Genomic DNA, 18,482 nt, shown 5'->3' with positions numbered 1-18,482 from the left:
CAACAAACTCTGACTTTGAAAATCTGGTTGCCAACTTGAAAGGTTAGCTAGCAACAAACTCTGACTTTGAAAATCTGGTTGCCAACTTGAAAGGTTAGCTAGCAACGAATTCAAACTTTGAAAATGTGGTTGCAACTTGGAAAATTAGCTAGCATAATTCAAATTCTCTCCAACGGTTATTTTCTTGCTTGTCCTATAAATACATGACCTTAGCTCTCATTTTCATATCATTCAATCAAGTGAGAAACAAGCAAGCTTAGAACTCAAAGCATCCTTTCTTTCATTCAAATTCATTTGAGCCTTCAAGTTCATTTCATACAAGAGTTCTAGTGAGAGAGATTTTGTTGTAAAAGCCTTATTGTATATCCTTCTCGAAAAGGAGAATTGTTATTGTGAGAGAAATCTCAAACCCGATCCACAATCTATTGTATCAAGAGGGTTGGTGTGACCCTTGTGAGGTGTGAAGGAGATTTTCCACCTTGTGAAGAAGAGTAGGTTACTCTTGAAGTGTAAAGGTTTTAACTCCACCTGCAAGGAGTTTTGTTTAGTGGATTGAAATCTCAAGTGGTGTGCTTGGGGAGTGGACGTAGGTCAGGTGGACCGAACCACGATAAATCGCTGAGTTTGAATCTCTCTCTCTATCTCTTCATTATTGTTCCAATATTTATATTGTTTGCATTATACTGCATTTTATATTGTTCTATATTCTTAATTCAGTATAATTTTTATTAAGAGAAAAGTTTGCCATCAACCCTATTCACCCCCCCTCTAGGGTTGATTATCTGGGTAACAGGCTGGACCATTCCTTGATTTTTTTTATTTTTTTTCTAATAAGGAATTAATAATTTTCTCTTTTAATTTTTTAAAATAATATTATGAGTCATATGGAACACATGATAGTTTTCAATTAGTTTGACATAGTACGCTATTAAATTGTTGGACGGTTAAAACCGAGAAATCCGTTTGATTTCGCATTAAATCACACGACTATATAAAGAATTTAACCCTGAAGCTTATCACTAAGCTTCTCTGTAATTAGAGTAAAATAAAATTATTAAATTGTTGATTTGACTTGACAAATTCATTTATCACTAGGCATCTTAGTAATTAGAGTAAAATAGAAGAGAAATGTTATTTTGTATCTATTTGTCATTCTCTTATGCTTTACCAATTACCACATATTTGGTATTGTCAATCTACCATCGAAAATTATCAAATTGTTGATTTGACTCGACAAATTCTTCAACATTACATATTATTTGAACTTCGAAATTTAGGCTATTTAGATCTCCATTACTCTATTTAAAGGTTCATAGAAGAACCCTCAAACCTTAAATTTGACATTCAAGAAGACGTGAAGGTAATTTATTAAATTGTAACCACATAGAAATAATTTGAAATATACCCAAAAAAGAGAAAGAATGCGTTTTCTAGTGAGAGAGACTCCCGTTTTCTAGAGAGAGAGAGAGCCGGCAGTTTGTCTTGGTTTTGGGGGAGGGAGGCTTTCACGCCTCCCTCCTCCCTGGGTTTTTTGTTTTGGCCATTTTAGTCTTTGTTGCTAAGATGGTTTTTGTTTGTAGTTGAGTCTTCCGACCTTTAGGGTTGTGGAAGCTTTAGTCGCCCCGGTGTGAATCCGGTGGGTGTTTAGGTTTTCTGGTTTTAGTTTGTATAGGCAGGAGAGTTCTCTGATGAAGGTGTTTGTGGGGACTAGTCACCCATGGCGTGTTGCTGGCGGAGTTTGTGGTGTGTTGTTCACTGTCAGATTTTTTGGAGGCCAGATCTACAAGTTTTCGCCGTCTTCTGGTGGACACGCGCCTGTTAGCTGTGTTCGTCGTCAGTTCTCTGGTGCTCCAGCCGCTCTCCACGGCTGTGCGGTCTCTCGGTGATCGGCGCGTGGCCTTCACGCGCCTGGGTGGTTTTCGGTTCGGATCGCACGTGAGGGCTGCAAACCGGGTTTCTTCGCCGTGTATGGTGGTTCTGGTGATGATCGGAGGCTTTTGGCGCTTCAGGGTTGATGGGCTTGTTCTTTGGTGCCGGCGCGTGCACCGCACGCGCCGCCACAGGCGGTGGCTTTCCCGGCAGACAGCTCCTCCGTTGAGCTTTTCCTGTTTTGTTATAGTTTGTGTTTTCTTTGGACAGTTTGCTTTGTACGTACATTAATCTAGTCATTGGCAGTCACCCAGAATGTGTGACCGACTCCCTGTTCAAGTAAAAGTGTATGTCAACGCAGAGGCATCATTCTGTTGGCTGGGTTTTATTTAGTAGCAACTGTCTGTTTTGTATTGAGATGTTTGTACACCTTTAGGGTGCCTGTTTTATGCTTTACCCTTGTGGTGTCTGTTGTTGTAACACTATTTGATCTCAATGAAAGGCTTTCTTTCCCTAAAAAAAAAAAAAAAAAAAAAAAAAAAAAAAGAAAAGAAAAGAAAAGAAAAGAAAGAAAAAAAGAAAAAAGAAAAAAGTAGGGTTTGGAGGACCACTCAAGGTCAACAACGAGGAATTTCCTTGGCCGTCCGATCTACTTCCTGCCTTACTGGAAGAACAGCACACAGTCAACAAACACAATTTGAACGTTCAACGGCGGAGATCTTTCGATTATTTTTCAGCTCGAAAATATCTGATATACACATATATTCTCTCCTTTACCAAAATATACACAGGAAAAAGCTCCTTTCCGTTCCCTCCAATGGCGTTCTCTGCAATTCCCACCCGTTGCTCCTTTTCTCTTCCACCAGCCCAGTACCCACAATCAAGCTCTTTACCTCGTTGTTCAGTTTCTTTTCGATTTTCGCAATCAAAGTTCAATGGTCGAAAACCCTTTTCAATTCGAGCAGCTTCGGTTTCAGGTACTCTTTTTTTGCTTGCTTTGTATATATGTTTTACAATGATCTCTTTTTCATTTCTTTCATTTTTTTTTGTTATTTTTTTAAAATCTGAAAGAATATGTGATTGTTTATAATTTATTTTGACCTATTTGGTATGACGTGCTTTACTGGTTAATTACAAAGTTTTTTTTTTTCTTTTTTTGGACATATTATGGAGAACTGTGAGGAATTAAGCATGCAATTGGGGTTAGTTTGCTTGAAACTGGAATGGGTATTTATCGAATTGCATATAATATATTGGAACTGTCCTATTTTCGAGGAATTCTTCCTCAATTACAAGAATGAATTTAATCCTTGTATTGGTTGGTTAAATTCTATGATGGGTTTTGCATTTTCTTAGTCAAATTTAATTTGAACAGCTTCCTGGGCTTACCGCAAATAGTTAGATGGTAACAAGATTTGACAAGTTTTGGTGGTTTTTGGGACACATGGATGATGGGAAGGTACCAGCTTCAGGGGTATGTGTTATATTCACATGGGTAACAGGCTAAGAAAGAACTCTTTTATGATCCTTATTTGTGTAACAAATGGTACAAATGACTTGTTCTCTTTTTTGGCTTAGAAAGAATTGCAGATATGTCTGAATATTGCATTGCTTTTAGTAATAGTACATGTTGAAAAGCCTTAAATGTAAGAAAGACTCATGGTTCTACTTCACGGTACATATACACCACACAGCTGTGTTATTCCTTTTAAAGCAGTTAATTGGATTAAGAGTATAGGCTGCATCAATCTTTCATTTAATGAGATTTTCACATGATACTTGAGAAAGCATTCAGCATTGCAATTAATTTCTCTTTTTTGTTTAGTTTAAATTGCTTAATATATGAGTATAATCATATCAAGTTCCTTCCACGTTTCAGCTGCACCAACATCTCAGGGCATCACGCCTGCAGTTTCACTTACAGATAATGCGCTGAAACACTTGAATAGGATGAGGTCTGAGCGTGATGAAGATTTGTGCTTGAGAATTGGTGTTAAGCAGGGTGGATGCTCCGGCATGTCTTACACAATGGAGTTCGAAAAAAGAGCAAATACACGACCAGATGATTCCATCATCGAGTATAACAGCTTTGTGATTGGTAAGCCTTTATAATCTTGTTTGCTTGCTTAGTGAGGATTTACGGTTTATAAAGTTTCTGCTGTGAGGTATATAACAGTGGTGTCAACCTTTGTGTATAACTTGTTGTTTGACCAGTAGGTGCTTGTCCATGCAAGTGAGTGTGTGTTATGATCTACATCCAAGATATTTGTTAGTTCCTGCTTGAACTTTAATTATTAAATCAGATGTTACAGATTCTTTGAATTGTGTATAAGTGACAGGTTAGGTTACGTATAGGGCTATATGGCTGATGAGTCATTAGGATATATATTACAATTAAAAGGTGTCTGGTTGACTCCTTGCAATGCACCTCTTCTTGAATTATTTGGTCATACGTATTCTGTTCTGTTTTATCTGTTGGATAGTGAATTTGGATATCTTTTGGTTTTAAAGAAGTAGGTTTAGGGTGATAGGTGAAGGATTAATATGAGGATTAGAAACAAATAACGAGAATGGACAGGTAAAATAGAGTAGGGAAGTATATTAAGTGGAGTCAATTTTAGAAGGAGAATGTTTGTTGAGTAGGGTGATTTAATTGATTGGCATCGCAAAATTAGTAGAATTATGACGGCTTTCACCTTTTGATCAAAGTTTCGCATCTAACATGATTAGTCATGTTAATTGACTCTAATATTGGCTTAAGAAACTAATCATTTAGTAAAAGGCTTGACAATAAAACTAACTTAAGAGAACAGAAAACTTAATAATGAAAATGTTGGTGGATCGCTTACGGGAGGCAGGATGATTGTATTATCATTAATCAATCTTCCAAGGACTTTTTGTTGGTCCCATCATTTGACGGTTTTATGATCCATTACTGTTGATATCTGAAGTAGTAAATGCTGTATCTGATATGTTACAAGTAATAACAACTTTGGGCAGAGTGTTCAAATATCAATTTTTACTACAATCTTAAGCTGGACCGTAAAGAGAGCATCACAGCCATCATCTAGTGGATGCAAGGTCAAAGCACTGGCTTTGTCATAATAAGATGACTTAGAAGCAATATAACTTCAGGGAAGACAGATGAAGAGATTTGTGATAGCCTTAAAGCTGGACATTCAAGAGATTATCACGTCTTTCATCTATGGGTGACCAAGGTCAAAGCACCAAGGCAACACATTATAACAGCATAGAATCATGTGCTATATTTAAGTTTACATGTAGGGAACTTGATGCGGACATCTTCTTGTTTTATTTAGTTATCTATTTGGGCTTTATTTATTTGGGTTGTAATAATGGGCTTCAATTATAGCCTTTATTTATTTTAGTTATTTAACCCACTCATAACCCTTCTAGGGTTTAATTAGGGTTTATTTTACTATTTAAACGTGGTTTACTGGAGATTAAGGCAGTTTTTGAAGCATATTGATTAATTGAGCGTGCGCTGCCATGTTTTCTCTCTATTTTCTCTCTCTCTCTTTCAGCTTTCTTCCTTCTTTCTTTCTTCATTTCTGCTTCTTCTTCCTCTTGAATTCTTGCTTTATTTCTTTGATTAATCACCCTACATCAAATTTGGTATCAAAGCCGGTCTTATTGTTTTCTCAAACAGTAAAATCGATTCTCCAACGCGAGTACGCCATCTGCCATCGATCTACCGCGCGTCAGCTTTTTTCCACATCACAAAGACCTCCCTTCAATCCAAACCCTACCCCAATTTCTTACCAATGGTCCATTCGACCCAACCCATTTGGTATATCCAAGAAAATAGAGAGAAAACATGGCGGCGCACACTCAATTAATTAATATGCTTCAAAACCTGCCTTAATCTCCAATAAACAATGTTTAAATAGTAAAATAGTAACCCTAATAAAACCCTAGAAGGGTTATGAGTGGGTTAAATAACTAAAATAAATAAAGGCTATAATTGAAGCCCATTATTACAACCCAAATAAATAAAGCCCAAATAGATAACTAAATAAAATAACAAGATGTCTGCATCAAGTCTAATTTGATGTAGGGTGATTAATCAGACAAAAGAAGCAAGAATTCAAGAGGAAGAAGAAGCAAAAATTAAGAAAGAAAGAAGGAAGAAAGCAGAGAGAGAGAGAGAGAGCGAAAATATGGTGGCGCACGCTTAATTGATCAATATGCTTCAAAAACTATCTTAATCTCCAGTAAACAATGTTTAAATAGTAAAATAGCAATTCTAATTAAACCCTAGAAGGGTTATGAGTGGGTTAAATAACTTAAACAAATAAAGGCTATAATTGAAGCCCATTATTACAACCCAAATAAATAAAGCCCAAATAGATACCTAAATAAAATGACAAGATGTCTGCATCAACTCTCTCGGGATGGGAGAAAAACTCAACTCCGTTGAGTGGTCAACTCTCAACAACTGCAGTCAATCACCCAACCATAAGCTAAGTGGTTGAGCAAGCCTCTTCCGACGTCCATAAACACGTGTGAGTGGAGGGCGGAATCTGATTTAGCGGAATGGGTGTGCAGTGATCCAGGTAGAGGAAGATCCTGTTGACTTCAATAAAGCTCTAATAAATCTGGATCAAGCTGCTGGAGTGTCTCTCTGGGAATCCAGGCACAGTTTGAATCGAGTCGATCTACCCAACGGACAAGGAAACGCTACACCTCTCCATCATTGGTCAACACAATCTGTTCATCTAAAATAGCATCAATTTTATCTGCGTGCTGTGATAGATGGTATTAGCGTAGGGATGGCAACAAGTTCAGGGTCAAGGTCCACAGATGGAGGTAGAAAAGGATCATTGGAGGGGTTAAAATGGCCTTTGTAAGCAACTAGATCCTCAACATTGAAAGTAGAGTGACTTATCAAAAAAAAAAAACATTGAAAGTAGAGTGGTAACCAAAATGTGATGGAAGATCAATGACATATGCATTTGAACCAACTTGCTTTAAAATTTTAAAAGGACCAGCACTACAAGCTTGCAATTTGGATGCGGATCTGGGTGGACGTTGCTCCGGTCGAATTCGAATCATAACATAATCCCCAATATTAAATTCAACCTGTCGTCTATGCAAATCAGCTCTAAGTTTATATGATGCATTACTTGCTTCAAGTTGTTTATTGATCTCAATATGCAATTCATGAAGATGGTGTGCAAATGCTTCAGCTGACATAGACACACTAGCATGGGGGGTCATGGGAAAGTTCCTCATCGTTTACTTTGATGACATACTCATCTACAGTAAAACCAAGGAACAACATCGAGATCATCTGACAGAGGTTTGTTCTAACCTTCGTGACGCAAGCCTATATGCTAATGTGAAGAAGTGTTCCTTCTTCACCGACCAAGTTGTCTTCCTTGGATTCATTGTCTCTTCAATAGGAGTATCTGCTGACCCTGCAAAGATTCAGGCCTTTGTTAATTGGCCTGAGCCCAAGTTGATACAAGACGTCAGGAGTTTTCATGGTCTAGCTACCTTTTATCGTTGCTTCATCAAGGGGTTTAGCACAATCATGGCTCCTATCACGGAGTGCATGAAGAAAGGAGAATTCCATTGGACACAGGAAGCGGCTAAGGCCTTTAGGTTAAGCAAGAAGCGAATGACGGAAGCTCTTATCATGCGACTTCCTGACTTCTCCAAAGTTTTTGAGGTTGAGTGTGATGCTTCAAGGGTAGGAATAGGTGGCGTCCTTAGCTAGGAACGCCACCATGTTGCTTATTTCAGTGAGAAGTTAAATGATGCCAAACAACGGTATTCTACTTATGACAAAGAACTGTATGCAGTTGTGCAGGCCTTGCGCTATTGGCGCCATTATTTGTTGCCCCCAAGAGTTTGTTCTTTATTTAGACCATGAGGCTCTTCGCTACCTTAACTCTTAGAAAAGGTTGAATTATAGGCATGGTCGTTGGGTTGAATATTTACAAGCTTATTCCTTTGTTTTGAAACATAGGAAAGGTGTTGAGAACCAAGCAGCTGATGCCCTGAGCCGTCTCAGGTTTCTTTTGTCTGTTATGAATGTCAAAGTCATAGGTTTTGAAAGGCTGAAGGAAGAGTATGATTCTTGTCTTGACTTTAAGGATACTTTTCTTGCTTTGCAAAGCCGGCAGTCGGATACCATGGATAGTTTCTTCCTTGAGGCTGGTTATCTCTTTAAAAACAAGAAGTTGTGCATCCCTCGGACTTCAGTTCGGGACTTTATAGTCTGGGAAATTCATGCTGGAGGTTTGGCTGGACATTTTGGATGTGACAAGACCATAGAGGAGGTAGAACGTCAATTTTATTGGCCTAGCCTAAAGAAAGATGTGGCTAAGATAGTTAGCACTTGTCATCTGGCCAAAAAAAGAGGCAAAACACTGGTCTCTACATGCCCCTTCCCGTTCCTAGTTGTCCCTAGCAAGACTTCAGTATGGATTTTGTGTTAGGACTCCCACGTACCCCAAAGAAACATGACTCTATTTACGTGGTAGCGGACCGTTTCTCGAAAATGGCTCACTTCATCCTGTGTAGCAAGACTTCAGATGCGTCTAGGATCGCTAGGTTGTATTTTAGCAAGATTGTCAAATTGTATGGCCTTCCTAAGACTATTGTTTCTGATAGGGATGTTCATGTCACTGGTCATTTCTAGAGAACTCTTTGGCATATGGTTGGTACTAAATTGAAATTCTCCACTGCTTACCACCCTCAGACAGATGGTCAGACTCAGGTTGCTAATCGCAGTCTTGGCATTTATTAAGGTGTCTAGTCCAGGAAAATCTTCGAAATTGGGATTTGATCCTCCCTACAGCTCAAATTACCTATAACAATTCTGTGAATCGGTCTTTAGGTATGAGTCCCTTTGAGGTTGTTCATGGTTATAAGCCTAGGAAGCCTTTAGATCCTATTCCCATGACCCCCCATGCTAGTGTATCTATGTCAGCTGAAGCAGTTGCACAACATCTTCATGAATTGCATATTGAGATTAATAAACAACTTGAAGCATTTAATGCATCATATAAACTTGGAGCTGATTTGCATAGACGACAGGTTGAATTTAATATTGGGGGATTATGTTATGATTTGAATTCGACTGGAGCGACGTCCACCTGGATTCGCATCCAAATTGCAGGCTCGTAGTGCTGGTCCTTTTAAAATTTTAAGCGAGTTGGTCCAAATGCATATGTCATTGATCTTCCATCACATTTTGGTTACAACTCTACTTTCAATGTTGAAGATCTAGTTGCTTACAAAGGCCATTTTAACCCCTCCAATGATCCTTTTCTACCTCCATCTGTGGACCTTGACCTTGAACCTGTTGCCACCCCTATGCCAGTACCATCTATCACAACACACAAAGATAAAATTGATGTTATTTTAGATGAACAGATTGTGTTGACCAATGGTGGAGTGGTGAAGAGGTGCAGCGTTTCTTTGTCCGTTGGGTAGATCAACCTGATTCAGACTATGTCTGGATTCCTAGAGAGACACTCCAGCAGCTTGATCCAGATTTATTAGAGCTTTATCGGAGTTAGCAGGATCTTCCTCTGCCTGGGTCACTGCACACTTGTTCCGGAGGAGTTGGTGGGGACATCATATTCCGCCCTCCACTCACACATGTTTATGGACGTCGGAAGAGGCTCGCTCAACCACTTAGCTTGTGGTTGGGTGATTGACTGCAATTGTTGAGAGTTGACCACTCGACGGAGTCGAGTTTTTCTCCCACCCCGGGAGAGTTGATGCGAACATCTTGTTATTTTATTTAGTTATCTATTTGGGTTGTAATAATGGGCTTCAATTATAGCCTTTATTTATTTTAGTTATTTAACCTACTCATAACCCTTCTAGGGTTGCTATTTTACTATTTAAACATTGCTTACCGTAGATTAAGGCAGTTTTGAAGCATATTGATTAATCGAGTGTGCGCCACCATGTTTTCTCTCTCTTTCGGCTTTCTTCCTTCTTTCTTTCTTAATTTCTGCTTCTTCTTCCTCTTGAATTCTTGCTTTATTTCTCTGATTAATCACCCTACATCAGAACTAGATCTCACTTAGCATCTATCTTAAAGAGATATTGTAAATTCACTAACTTTGATGATGTTAGTTTGCCACCAGACCGCTAATCTTATCCCTTCAAGATGGGAGCAAGCTCTTCTTGTTTAAGCTGGTCTGATAAGGGGGAATTCATGGTACCTGAATTAATATGCAATTGACAAAGGATCTTTCAGTTCTTCTCTTAAAGCATGGGGTGTAGTATGTTAATAGTGTTTATGCGAGAGTCATGTTGACATGGATATTACAGAATGAGTTGAAGATCCAGGTACCACAGATGAGAAGCATGTACAACAGAGCTGCGTTAGAAGCCTTAAGATGTGACTAGCTGGCTTTAGGAATTGAGTTGGGTAGGCTTCTAGGGTCCAATTTGTGTAAAATTGCATTAATGTTATGTCTCTAGTGTAGGGGTCAAAAGCATGTGCACTTTAGGGCTTAAGGCATCTAACTTGACGTCAATGTTATTGTTGGAAGTAATTGATGAAGGGAAACTGAAAAAACAATTCCAGGAGTTTGGTCAATTCAGGAGGAAAGTGTGAGACACGAGTAAAGGGGGCATCATGTTAAATTACCACTTATCCCAAAAGTTTAAACTAATAAGAAGAGGTGAATTTAATCATTTAATTTATATTCTAACACTCTCTTTCACGTGCGGCTTCAAATTCTACTTTAATAAGTAACGCCCAACATGTAGAATATTTGATTAAAATTAAAGGTGAATGACAGACAAGATTTAAACTCAGAACCTTTATTCTGATACCATGTTAACTTACTACTTATTCCAAAAGCTTAAGCTGATAGGAACAGATGAATTTAGTTATTTTATTTAAATTCTAACACATTGGTACCAAGACTTCAATTTTAGGGTTCATTCAAGATAGAACTTTGAGGGAGTAGTTGAGCGTGGAGAAAAATCTTCTTTTTGGAGTCTCTTTATTTGTCTATAATAATTGTTGTATGGTCCCAAGGCGTAACTCAATTGGATGGAGACCACGTCTCATAAAGTGGAAGTCACTAGAAATCAAATCTAGTTGCCAATCATTGTGAGAATCTTCTCAATAGAGAGCTAATGTCTGCATACTTAATAGAGCAGGCAGGAAATTGAGGTGGATAAAGCCAAAAATATATGATTAAGAATAAGCAACTCAATCAAAGTTTGGGAGTAGCACTTAGGCTTGTATAAAGAAGATGAAATTCAAACAGGTATTATGTTGCGATGTATTGCAAATGGAAGATAATTGAAGCATGTATATGAAATTTCGGATTTTGTACCGGTAGTTGATAACTGATTGGACAAGTACCATGTTACCGGCTAAAGTTTGGAACTGTAGCCATTCCAATCTTAAGACACCTGCGGCAACACTATTTTTAACGTCCTTAAACCATTTCCTGTGGATGTCAGCAAACTGAGTTACCACAGGCTTTTACAGGATGTCATAATTAATTTGGGGTACCCACACTATAGAATCAAATTGATCTCTTGGTTGTTTCTGTAGAATAGGCAATGCAAATTAATATCAAGATAGGGCCATATTGCTTTTACTCTGATTTCTGGAAGTCAGCGTGTGTTTCATTAGAGGAACTTGCATACACCTGAGTCATGTATTGACAACCATGCTTTTCATCAATTTAAACGTGTCCGTGTGGTGCGGTTTATATTGTTCATCAATTTTAAAATTCCGTGTGATGTGGTTTGGGTAATTGATAGCAAGTATCCAATTACTAAACTGTCTGCACATGTCAAAACAGGAATTTTCTCTCATTCATTTCTAAAAATTTCACTTGTCTCTTAACATATGAAAAACACTTATTTTTTAATAGTATGTGTTTTTCACATCACATACTCTCGAGGGACATATGACACTTTTAGAAACTAGTAAGTTATATCCCATGTGAAATAGCAGAATGACTCTGCATGCACTAGATTATGTGATGCAGTCCATCATCTTTATATTTCTAATGCTATTACTTTAAACATATAGCCTCCTTTCACTTTTTCTTTTTCTTGGCAGTCTGTGATCCAAAGAGCCTTCTTTTCGTATTTGGGATGCAGTTAGACTACAGTGATGCTCTAATTGGTGGAGGCTTCTCCTTCAAGAACCCAAATGCTACACAAACATGTGGTTGTGGTAAATCCTTTGCAGCAGAGATGTGAAATTATGTGTAAAACAACTGAACTGAGTGAATAGATATACGTTATCAACCTTTTACAATGGATTAATCAGCCAGTAATGTATAATAAAAGCATATTTTTTTTTTTCTCTGAAGTCTACCAGCAAGCTGATTTTCCTGTTCTAGAGCATTTCATATTTCGATAGACTTTGCACATTTTTAAACTGCCCTCATATAATTTTTTTTTTTTTTTTTTTTTTTAACAAAACATATGTATATTTCATTGATTAAAGATCACAAGCATAAAGCTCTTGTATTACAAAGCATAAAGCTCTGCAAAATCATAGGTACATGCTATGAGATTACAAAATCATAGATTTAATTATTTAAACAAAAATTTTACAATAAAGTACTATCTATTATTTTCAACTTTTACTAACCATTGTACAAAAATAGTTAAAGGATATATCTGCTCTAAACAGATTAAATCTAAGATAATGGTAGCCAAATATCTTAGAAAAATTTATTTAAACCGGCTGTGAAAGATAACTACCCCTCACACTGAAATATTCAGGCCATGAGGGATAACTCCTCACATTTGACTAACATTTATTCCATAGATCGTCCATAAGGGCAGATCTATAGAGAGAAACTCTTATTCAAAATAAAAACACAATCAGCAAACAGTAGCAGTGATCATGAAGGAGATGAACGGCAAAACATAGAGGTAGATTGACTGATGCATAGTGGAGGTCAAAATTGTTGATCTGGTCAAAGAACACCTACAAACAAAAGAAAAAACCAGAATGTGAGGAAGATTATAAGAGCAGGAATTAGAAAGAAAAAATAAAATAAAATAAAAAAAAGGGGCAGCAACCCCCTTGGAGGAGGGGGGGTGGCCTCAGATGTTGCTAGAGATGGCTCTTGGGCCACCATTTACCTGTTTTAGTACATTTACATATTTTTTTTATTAAGAGTGACATGTGTCATCATTTTATTGCTGCTAACGTTGCACACTAACAGAATCCGTAAAGTGTTTTGATGAAATTTGATTGCAATGATTAAATTGTTATTTTGAGCCTTTGACCTATTCTGATGACCTCTAAATTATCTTTTATACTATAGGGATTGATTTGTAATTTAGACCAACCGCAAAGACTGATTTTGCATTTATCTCTATTTTATATTCTGTAAGGAGCAATTTGTAATTTAGCATCACCACATGGACTGATTTTGTATTTATTCATTTTTTTCTTTTTTGTTTAAAAAAATAGTTTAGTTTAGTTTAGTTTTTTTTATTAATTTTTTATTTTTAAGAGAATGAAGGTATTTTAGGAATATAATAATAAAAAAAATAATCTTTTTATCCCACTTTAATAGTTTGATGTATCACTATAACTCATTTGTCCGTTTATGAGGTTATTTTTAAAAACGACTGCTAGTTGATTTGGCTTTTTTATATTTTTTTTCAAAAAAAACTAACAATCAATACAAAGAACAAGCAACAAAAGCTGCCAAGCCAACCATACAGATTACAGACCAAAAACAGAAACAAGCCCAGCTGAGCTCATTAAAACTTCCCAAGCCTTTTTCCCTTTCATTATTTTTTTTTTTTTTTCAAAAAAAAAGCCTCTAGGCACCAAAATATGGCATGTTTGGGTAACAATTTTTTTTATTTATTTATTATATTTTATAATTTTTCAAAAACATATTTGAGTTGTTTTTTAAAATTAAAATTCTACTTAGATTTTATTCTAATTTTTTTTAATTTTGTCTCAAATTTTTTAAATAATCCAAACATAATTTTAAAACAAAGTTCTCCGATATTTACAATTTTGAATATAATACAAAAAAATCGCACACCCAAACAAACTCTATACTTTCTTCTTTTTTGTTTTTCTTTTTAATCCCCTATAACACTGCCTCCTGCAACAGCTGCGTCACATCCGCCGTCTGCAAATCTTGATCTACAATATGGAGCAGCACCGACAGCCCCCTGAGCATTGGGTTTAAACCAATTTAAAACAAACATCATTTCACAAATGTCTTTTTCTTTTTCCTTTTTCATTGGATGATATATATATATATATATATATATATATATATATATATATATATATATATATATATATATATATATATATATCCACAGATTCTTCAATTTGGTTTTAACAAAATAACTTAAGTCAAAGATCAATCTGTTGACTTTCAGTTTCAAAATAACTGGCAAAATTTTGTGGGGTATAGTATCTAATTATTTATTAGAATTAGCAGATTTTTTTTTTCTTTTATATATATAAATTTGGGATAAAACTGTGCTTGTTTCTCAGCAGGATGGTGCAGCAATTTTGGGCAACCTACACTTGTTATGGTCTTGGTGGGAAAGAGCACGTAAACCACATTCTATGAACCATCTCTATCTCTCCAACAAATTACCAAAATCATACCTTGAAATGCTCTATAATTTCCTTGGTGGTTTTCCAGTCTATGAACGACTCATCCAGAAAATCAGTACTCCAAATAAATACAACCCTTGGTGGCTTTCCATCACCAATTTTATTATTAAGTACTCCTAAATCGACCTTATTCTTTTACTAATGCTTCAAATAAAAAGATTATTGTGACAGTTTATTAATTTATATGCAATTTTCTCTTTTTCTCTTTTTTTAAACGGATAGCCACATCATTTAATATGAAGTACTAAAGTACTCCTAAATTTTTTTTGTTATAAAATGACCCTCACATCTTTTCTATTATAAAGTACTCCTAATTTTTTTTTTTATAAAATGACCCTCACATCATTTTATAAAATGCAGCTAATATCAACTAAATGAAATATAATTTTTTTTTTTTAAAAAAAAAAAAAGAAAGAAAGAAAGAAAGAAAGAAAAAGAGAGAGAGTAAAAATAGAAATTGGAATTTAGCAATATACCAACTTTCTTGTCGTCATTCTTCGGATCCTCTGGCGGCGGCACAACTTTAGTTGTCATAATCATCTTAGTAGAATCGATGGTTGGAACGCTTATACGAATGTTGATATTTATATCTTCTGGTTTCTGAATGCGTTGACCGACATTCTCTGTGCCTGCACTCATTTTTTTTGGGTTGGACTCTATTTCTTCGCCATACCCATCGACGTCTTTACACAAAATGATCAAAATTAAGATTTTCATTAATCAAATAGAAATTTCGAAATTTAAAAAAAATAAAAATAAAATTTGAGGACCAACATGCAATTTTATAGAACATTATATCCCTCAAGCTAGTCAGATTTCGACAATGAATCTATTCTAACATTTACAACCATGCATCCTACTTCAAATCGTTTGATAATGATACTCTGATTTGAAGAATCATAAATGTTAATATAAATGAATACCCAAAGGGCCCAAAACCAATATTAATAAGAATCATCTACACTAGCTATCACTCTAAAAGAAAAAATCATCTACACTACTCCCTTTATTTATAAGAAAAATTACTAAATTAATCCATGTGGTTTGAGGTTGTCACAAATAACTCCATGAAGTTAATAACTTTGTGTGGTATGCTTGTGTAACAAATAACTTCTTTTATAAAAATTTCAGTCACTTTTTTTACAAAAGAATCATTATGAAATTACATATTTATTCTCAAAAAATTATTAACATATATATATATATATATAAGCGCCGGGGTGGCCGACCATCCCTAAGGCTATGAGGGTGGTTCAACCACCCTCAAATCTGATCATATATTCTAACAACTACATATAAATATATAGATCAATTTAGCAATTTTCTCTTATTTATAAGATTTATGTTTGTAAAGAAATTTCCAAGTTAATGGTCTCTATGAAACAATAAAATTCCAATAATAGAAACAAATAGACTAAATTAGATATTTAGATTAAACTTTTGCAATCTACCATTTTGTTGATAATTGCCTCCTCCATTGACAATAGAATTCTCCTTCGGCTTCTGATCTTTCGGCCCGAACTGCCTCTATTGATGTCTCTTCTCTCAGGAGAACTCTTTGGTTGCTCTTTTGGCAAAATACAAGCATATATAAAATCTCATTATTTTTAATTATTTTGTAAACAAAATAATAATAATATAAAATATTTTCCACAAATTATGAGGAATAATATAACTACATATGGATTTTAAGGCATATTGTAAGATAACTGTCATACTCAACTCACGTATATTGAATAATTTGATAATACTTGAAGAAATTTTTTTTTTTTTTAACAAAAAAAAAAAAAGGAAAAAGAATTATTAGCTAGCCATGCATGCATCTACAATCTCTAAATATAATGATTATAATAAGATATCGATCGTATATATACTAATTAAAATAAATCTGAATTAATATTGAATGAAATATGAGCAATATAATCTAGCTACCATCTCTCTTGTCGTCTTCCTGCCTAGGAGCGTCTTTGGGCTTCTTCTGCTGATCTTCTGCCGACGATGAACTTTCATGTGATGGGCTGTCGCCGTTAGTGTGATCTTCACGTCCATTTTTCAGCTGAAATTTTACTCCCGGAGTAGCTGGGCATTCTGGTGGTGTGGGCATTTTTCCTGCAGATTGTGTATAATAAAGTAAAGAAATATATATATATATATATATATATATATATATATATATATATATATATATATATATATATATATATATATATATATGGAACCTTGTTTTTCCTCCTTTAGGTAATATTTTTATCAGGAAGAAGTGCTTTTTAATTAAGGAACAACAAGGGTAAGAATAAGTTAGCGTATTGTAGATGTTTTTGTAAGATTCTCCCAGTCAAGGGGAAGGCGGACGCCAGTGCAGATTATATAAGTACAGATAGAATAGAACCAAATCAACCAATTAATTATAGGGAAGTGAAAGTAGATTCTTGAAGAATAAAGTAAACTACTTCAGCTCAGACAGCCGGGATATATTCTAAATAAATTACTTGTTTACCAAAAGTGGCTGTTAATAATATTTTGATGTAAAAAGTGATAATTATTAACGGCCACTTGCCAATAATATTTTGATGTCGATATTTTGATGAAAAGTTATCATTATTAGCGGCTAATTTTATTAGTGGCCGCTAATAGTTTTTTAAAAATTTAGTCCCACTTTTACAAATACAAGTTTACAAACTAAAGTGACATTTTAAATAAAAACTGAAATGTCCTTATTTTTTATTTTTTTTATACAGCATAGAAAAAAAAAATTCTTTTAGTATATTTTTGTTAAAGTTTTTTTTTATTATATATGGACCATTCTATTCAATTTTTACATCTAAATTATTTGGTCGTTAAACAATTAATTTTAAACGATCATTTGTTATACAAAATCAAAGGGTCTTGTCATTTCTCCCCTATCCATGGAAGGTTATTCTCGTTTTTTCTCACAAAGTCTAGGTACAGCCATAAGTTACAGAATGCTGAGGATTTTTCCATTTTCGTTGACTCAAACTTTATCTTGCATTAGTGCTCAAATCTAAAATTATTGAAGTCACTAATTAATTGATGGCAGCTCAAAATACAATTTTGATGGAAATGACAAGATCCAATTCCTTGCTTGTGATCAACCGTGATATAACACGCTTTGGATTTTTTAATCATCTTGGTGCTCTAGTCTCATCGATCGTGGTAAGATCAATTAATCATACAAACTTGGCTCTATCGATTCTGTATTAGTATGATCAATCCCAGTAAGATCATCTGATCGATCATTTTGCAGCTATTTCGATTGATCATGACTCTATGAACTCCTTTTATTATTATTATTGTCATTGTACACTAGAACCATCATTAATCGTAATACAAACATCCGATCAGTCATTTTGCATTAGTCCGATTGATTGTGATAAGACCATTCGATTGACCCTTGTGCATAAGACCGATACTTGTGTATTGATCCTAATGCATATTAGTTCGATCGATCGTGCTAGGATCGCATGATCAATCGAACATCCGATCGATCTTAATGCATTAGTTCGATCTAACTTGACTCAATGAATTTTGTTTTAGTATGATCAGTCACGATAAGAACATCTGATCAATCCTTTTGCAGCTATTTCAATCGATCATGACTCTATGGATTTTTTACTATTCTTGTACATTAGAACTGTCAATCATAATACAAACATCCGATCGATTGTGGTAAGACCATTCGAACAATCCTTGTGCATAAGACTGATCATTGTGCATAAATTCGATCGATTGTGATAAGATTGCTGGATCAATTGAACATTAAATTGATCTAACATATGATAGATCCTAAGCTCTAATCCGATCGATCGTGATATACTTTAGCCCCTTAAACTATGACCACCTTTTCATTTAGGCCTTCAAACTTTAAAAATTGACATTGGGGCCCCCTAAACTACTACCGCATGTCAAATTAGACATAGAATCATTGTTATGCTCAAAATGCACTTGAGGTTATTAA

At 35.3% G+C, this 18,482-nt stretch overlaps 2 protein-coding genes across 2 annotated transcripts; one reads left to right on the top strand and one right to left on the bottom strand.

Moving 5' to 3' along the window:
* Positions 1 to 2,626: 2,626 nt before the first annotated feature.
* Positions 2,627 to 12,199, top strand: LOC133857645 (iron-sulfur assembly protein IscA, chloroplastic). Its single transcript, XM_062292930.1, has 3 exons — positions 2,627 to 2,846; positions 3,749 to 3,967; positions 11,951 to 12,199. The coding sequence occupies exons 1-3, from the start codon at positions 2,687 to 2,689 to the stop codon at positions 12,091 to 12,093; spliced, it is 522 nt and encodes a 173-aa protein (XP_062148914.1). The 5' UTR covers positions 2,627 to 2,686; the 3' UTR covers positions 12,094 to 12,199.
* Positions 12,200 to 12,373: 174 nt separating this feature from the next.
* Positions 12,374 to 16,610, bottom strand: LOC133856562 (uncharacterized). The gene is made up of 3 exons (XM_062291616.1): positions 16,439 to 16,610; positions 14,983 to 15,189; positions 12,374 to 12,832 (listed from the first exon to the last, which is right to left on the bottom strand). Exons 1-3 carry the CDS (start codon positions 16,608 to 16,610, stop codon positions 12,822 to 12,824), a joined length of 390 nt encoding a protein of 129 aa, XP_062147600.1. The 3' UTR covers positions 12,374 to 12,821.
* Between the last annotated feature and the right edge of the window lie 1,872 nt (positions 16,611 to 18,482).

The sequence above is a fragment of the Alnus glutinosa genome, chromosome 14 (genome assembly GCF_958979055.1).
Source record: "Alnus glutinosa chromosome 14, dhAlnGlut1.1, whole genome shotgun sequence".
NCBI classification, from domain to species: Eukaryota; Viridiplantae; Streptophyta; class Magnoliopsida; order Fagales; family Betulaceae; genus Alnus; species Alnus glutinosa.
This window is presented reverse-complemented; position numbering and strand designations above follow the sequence as displayed.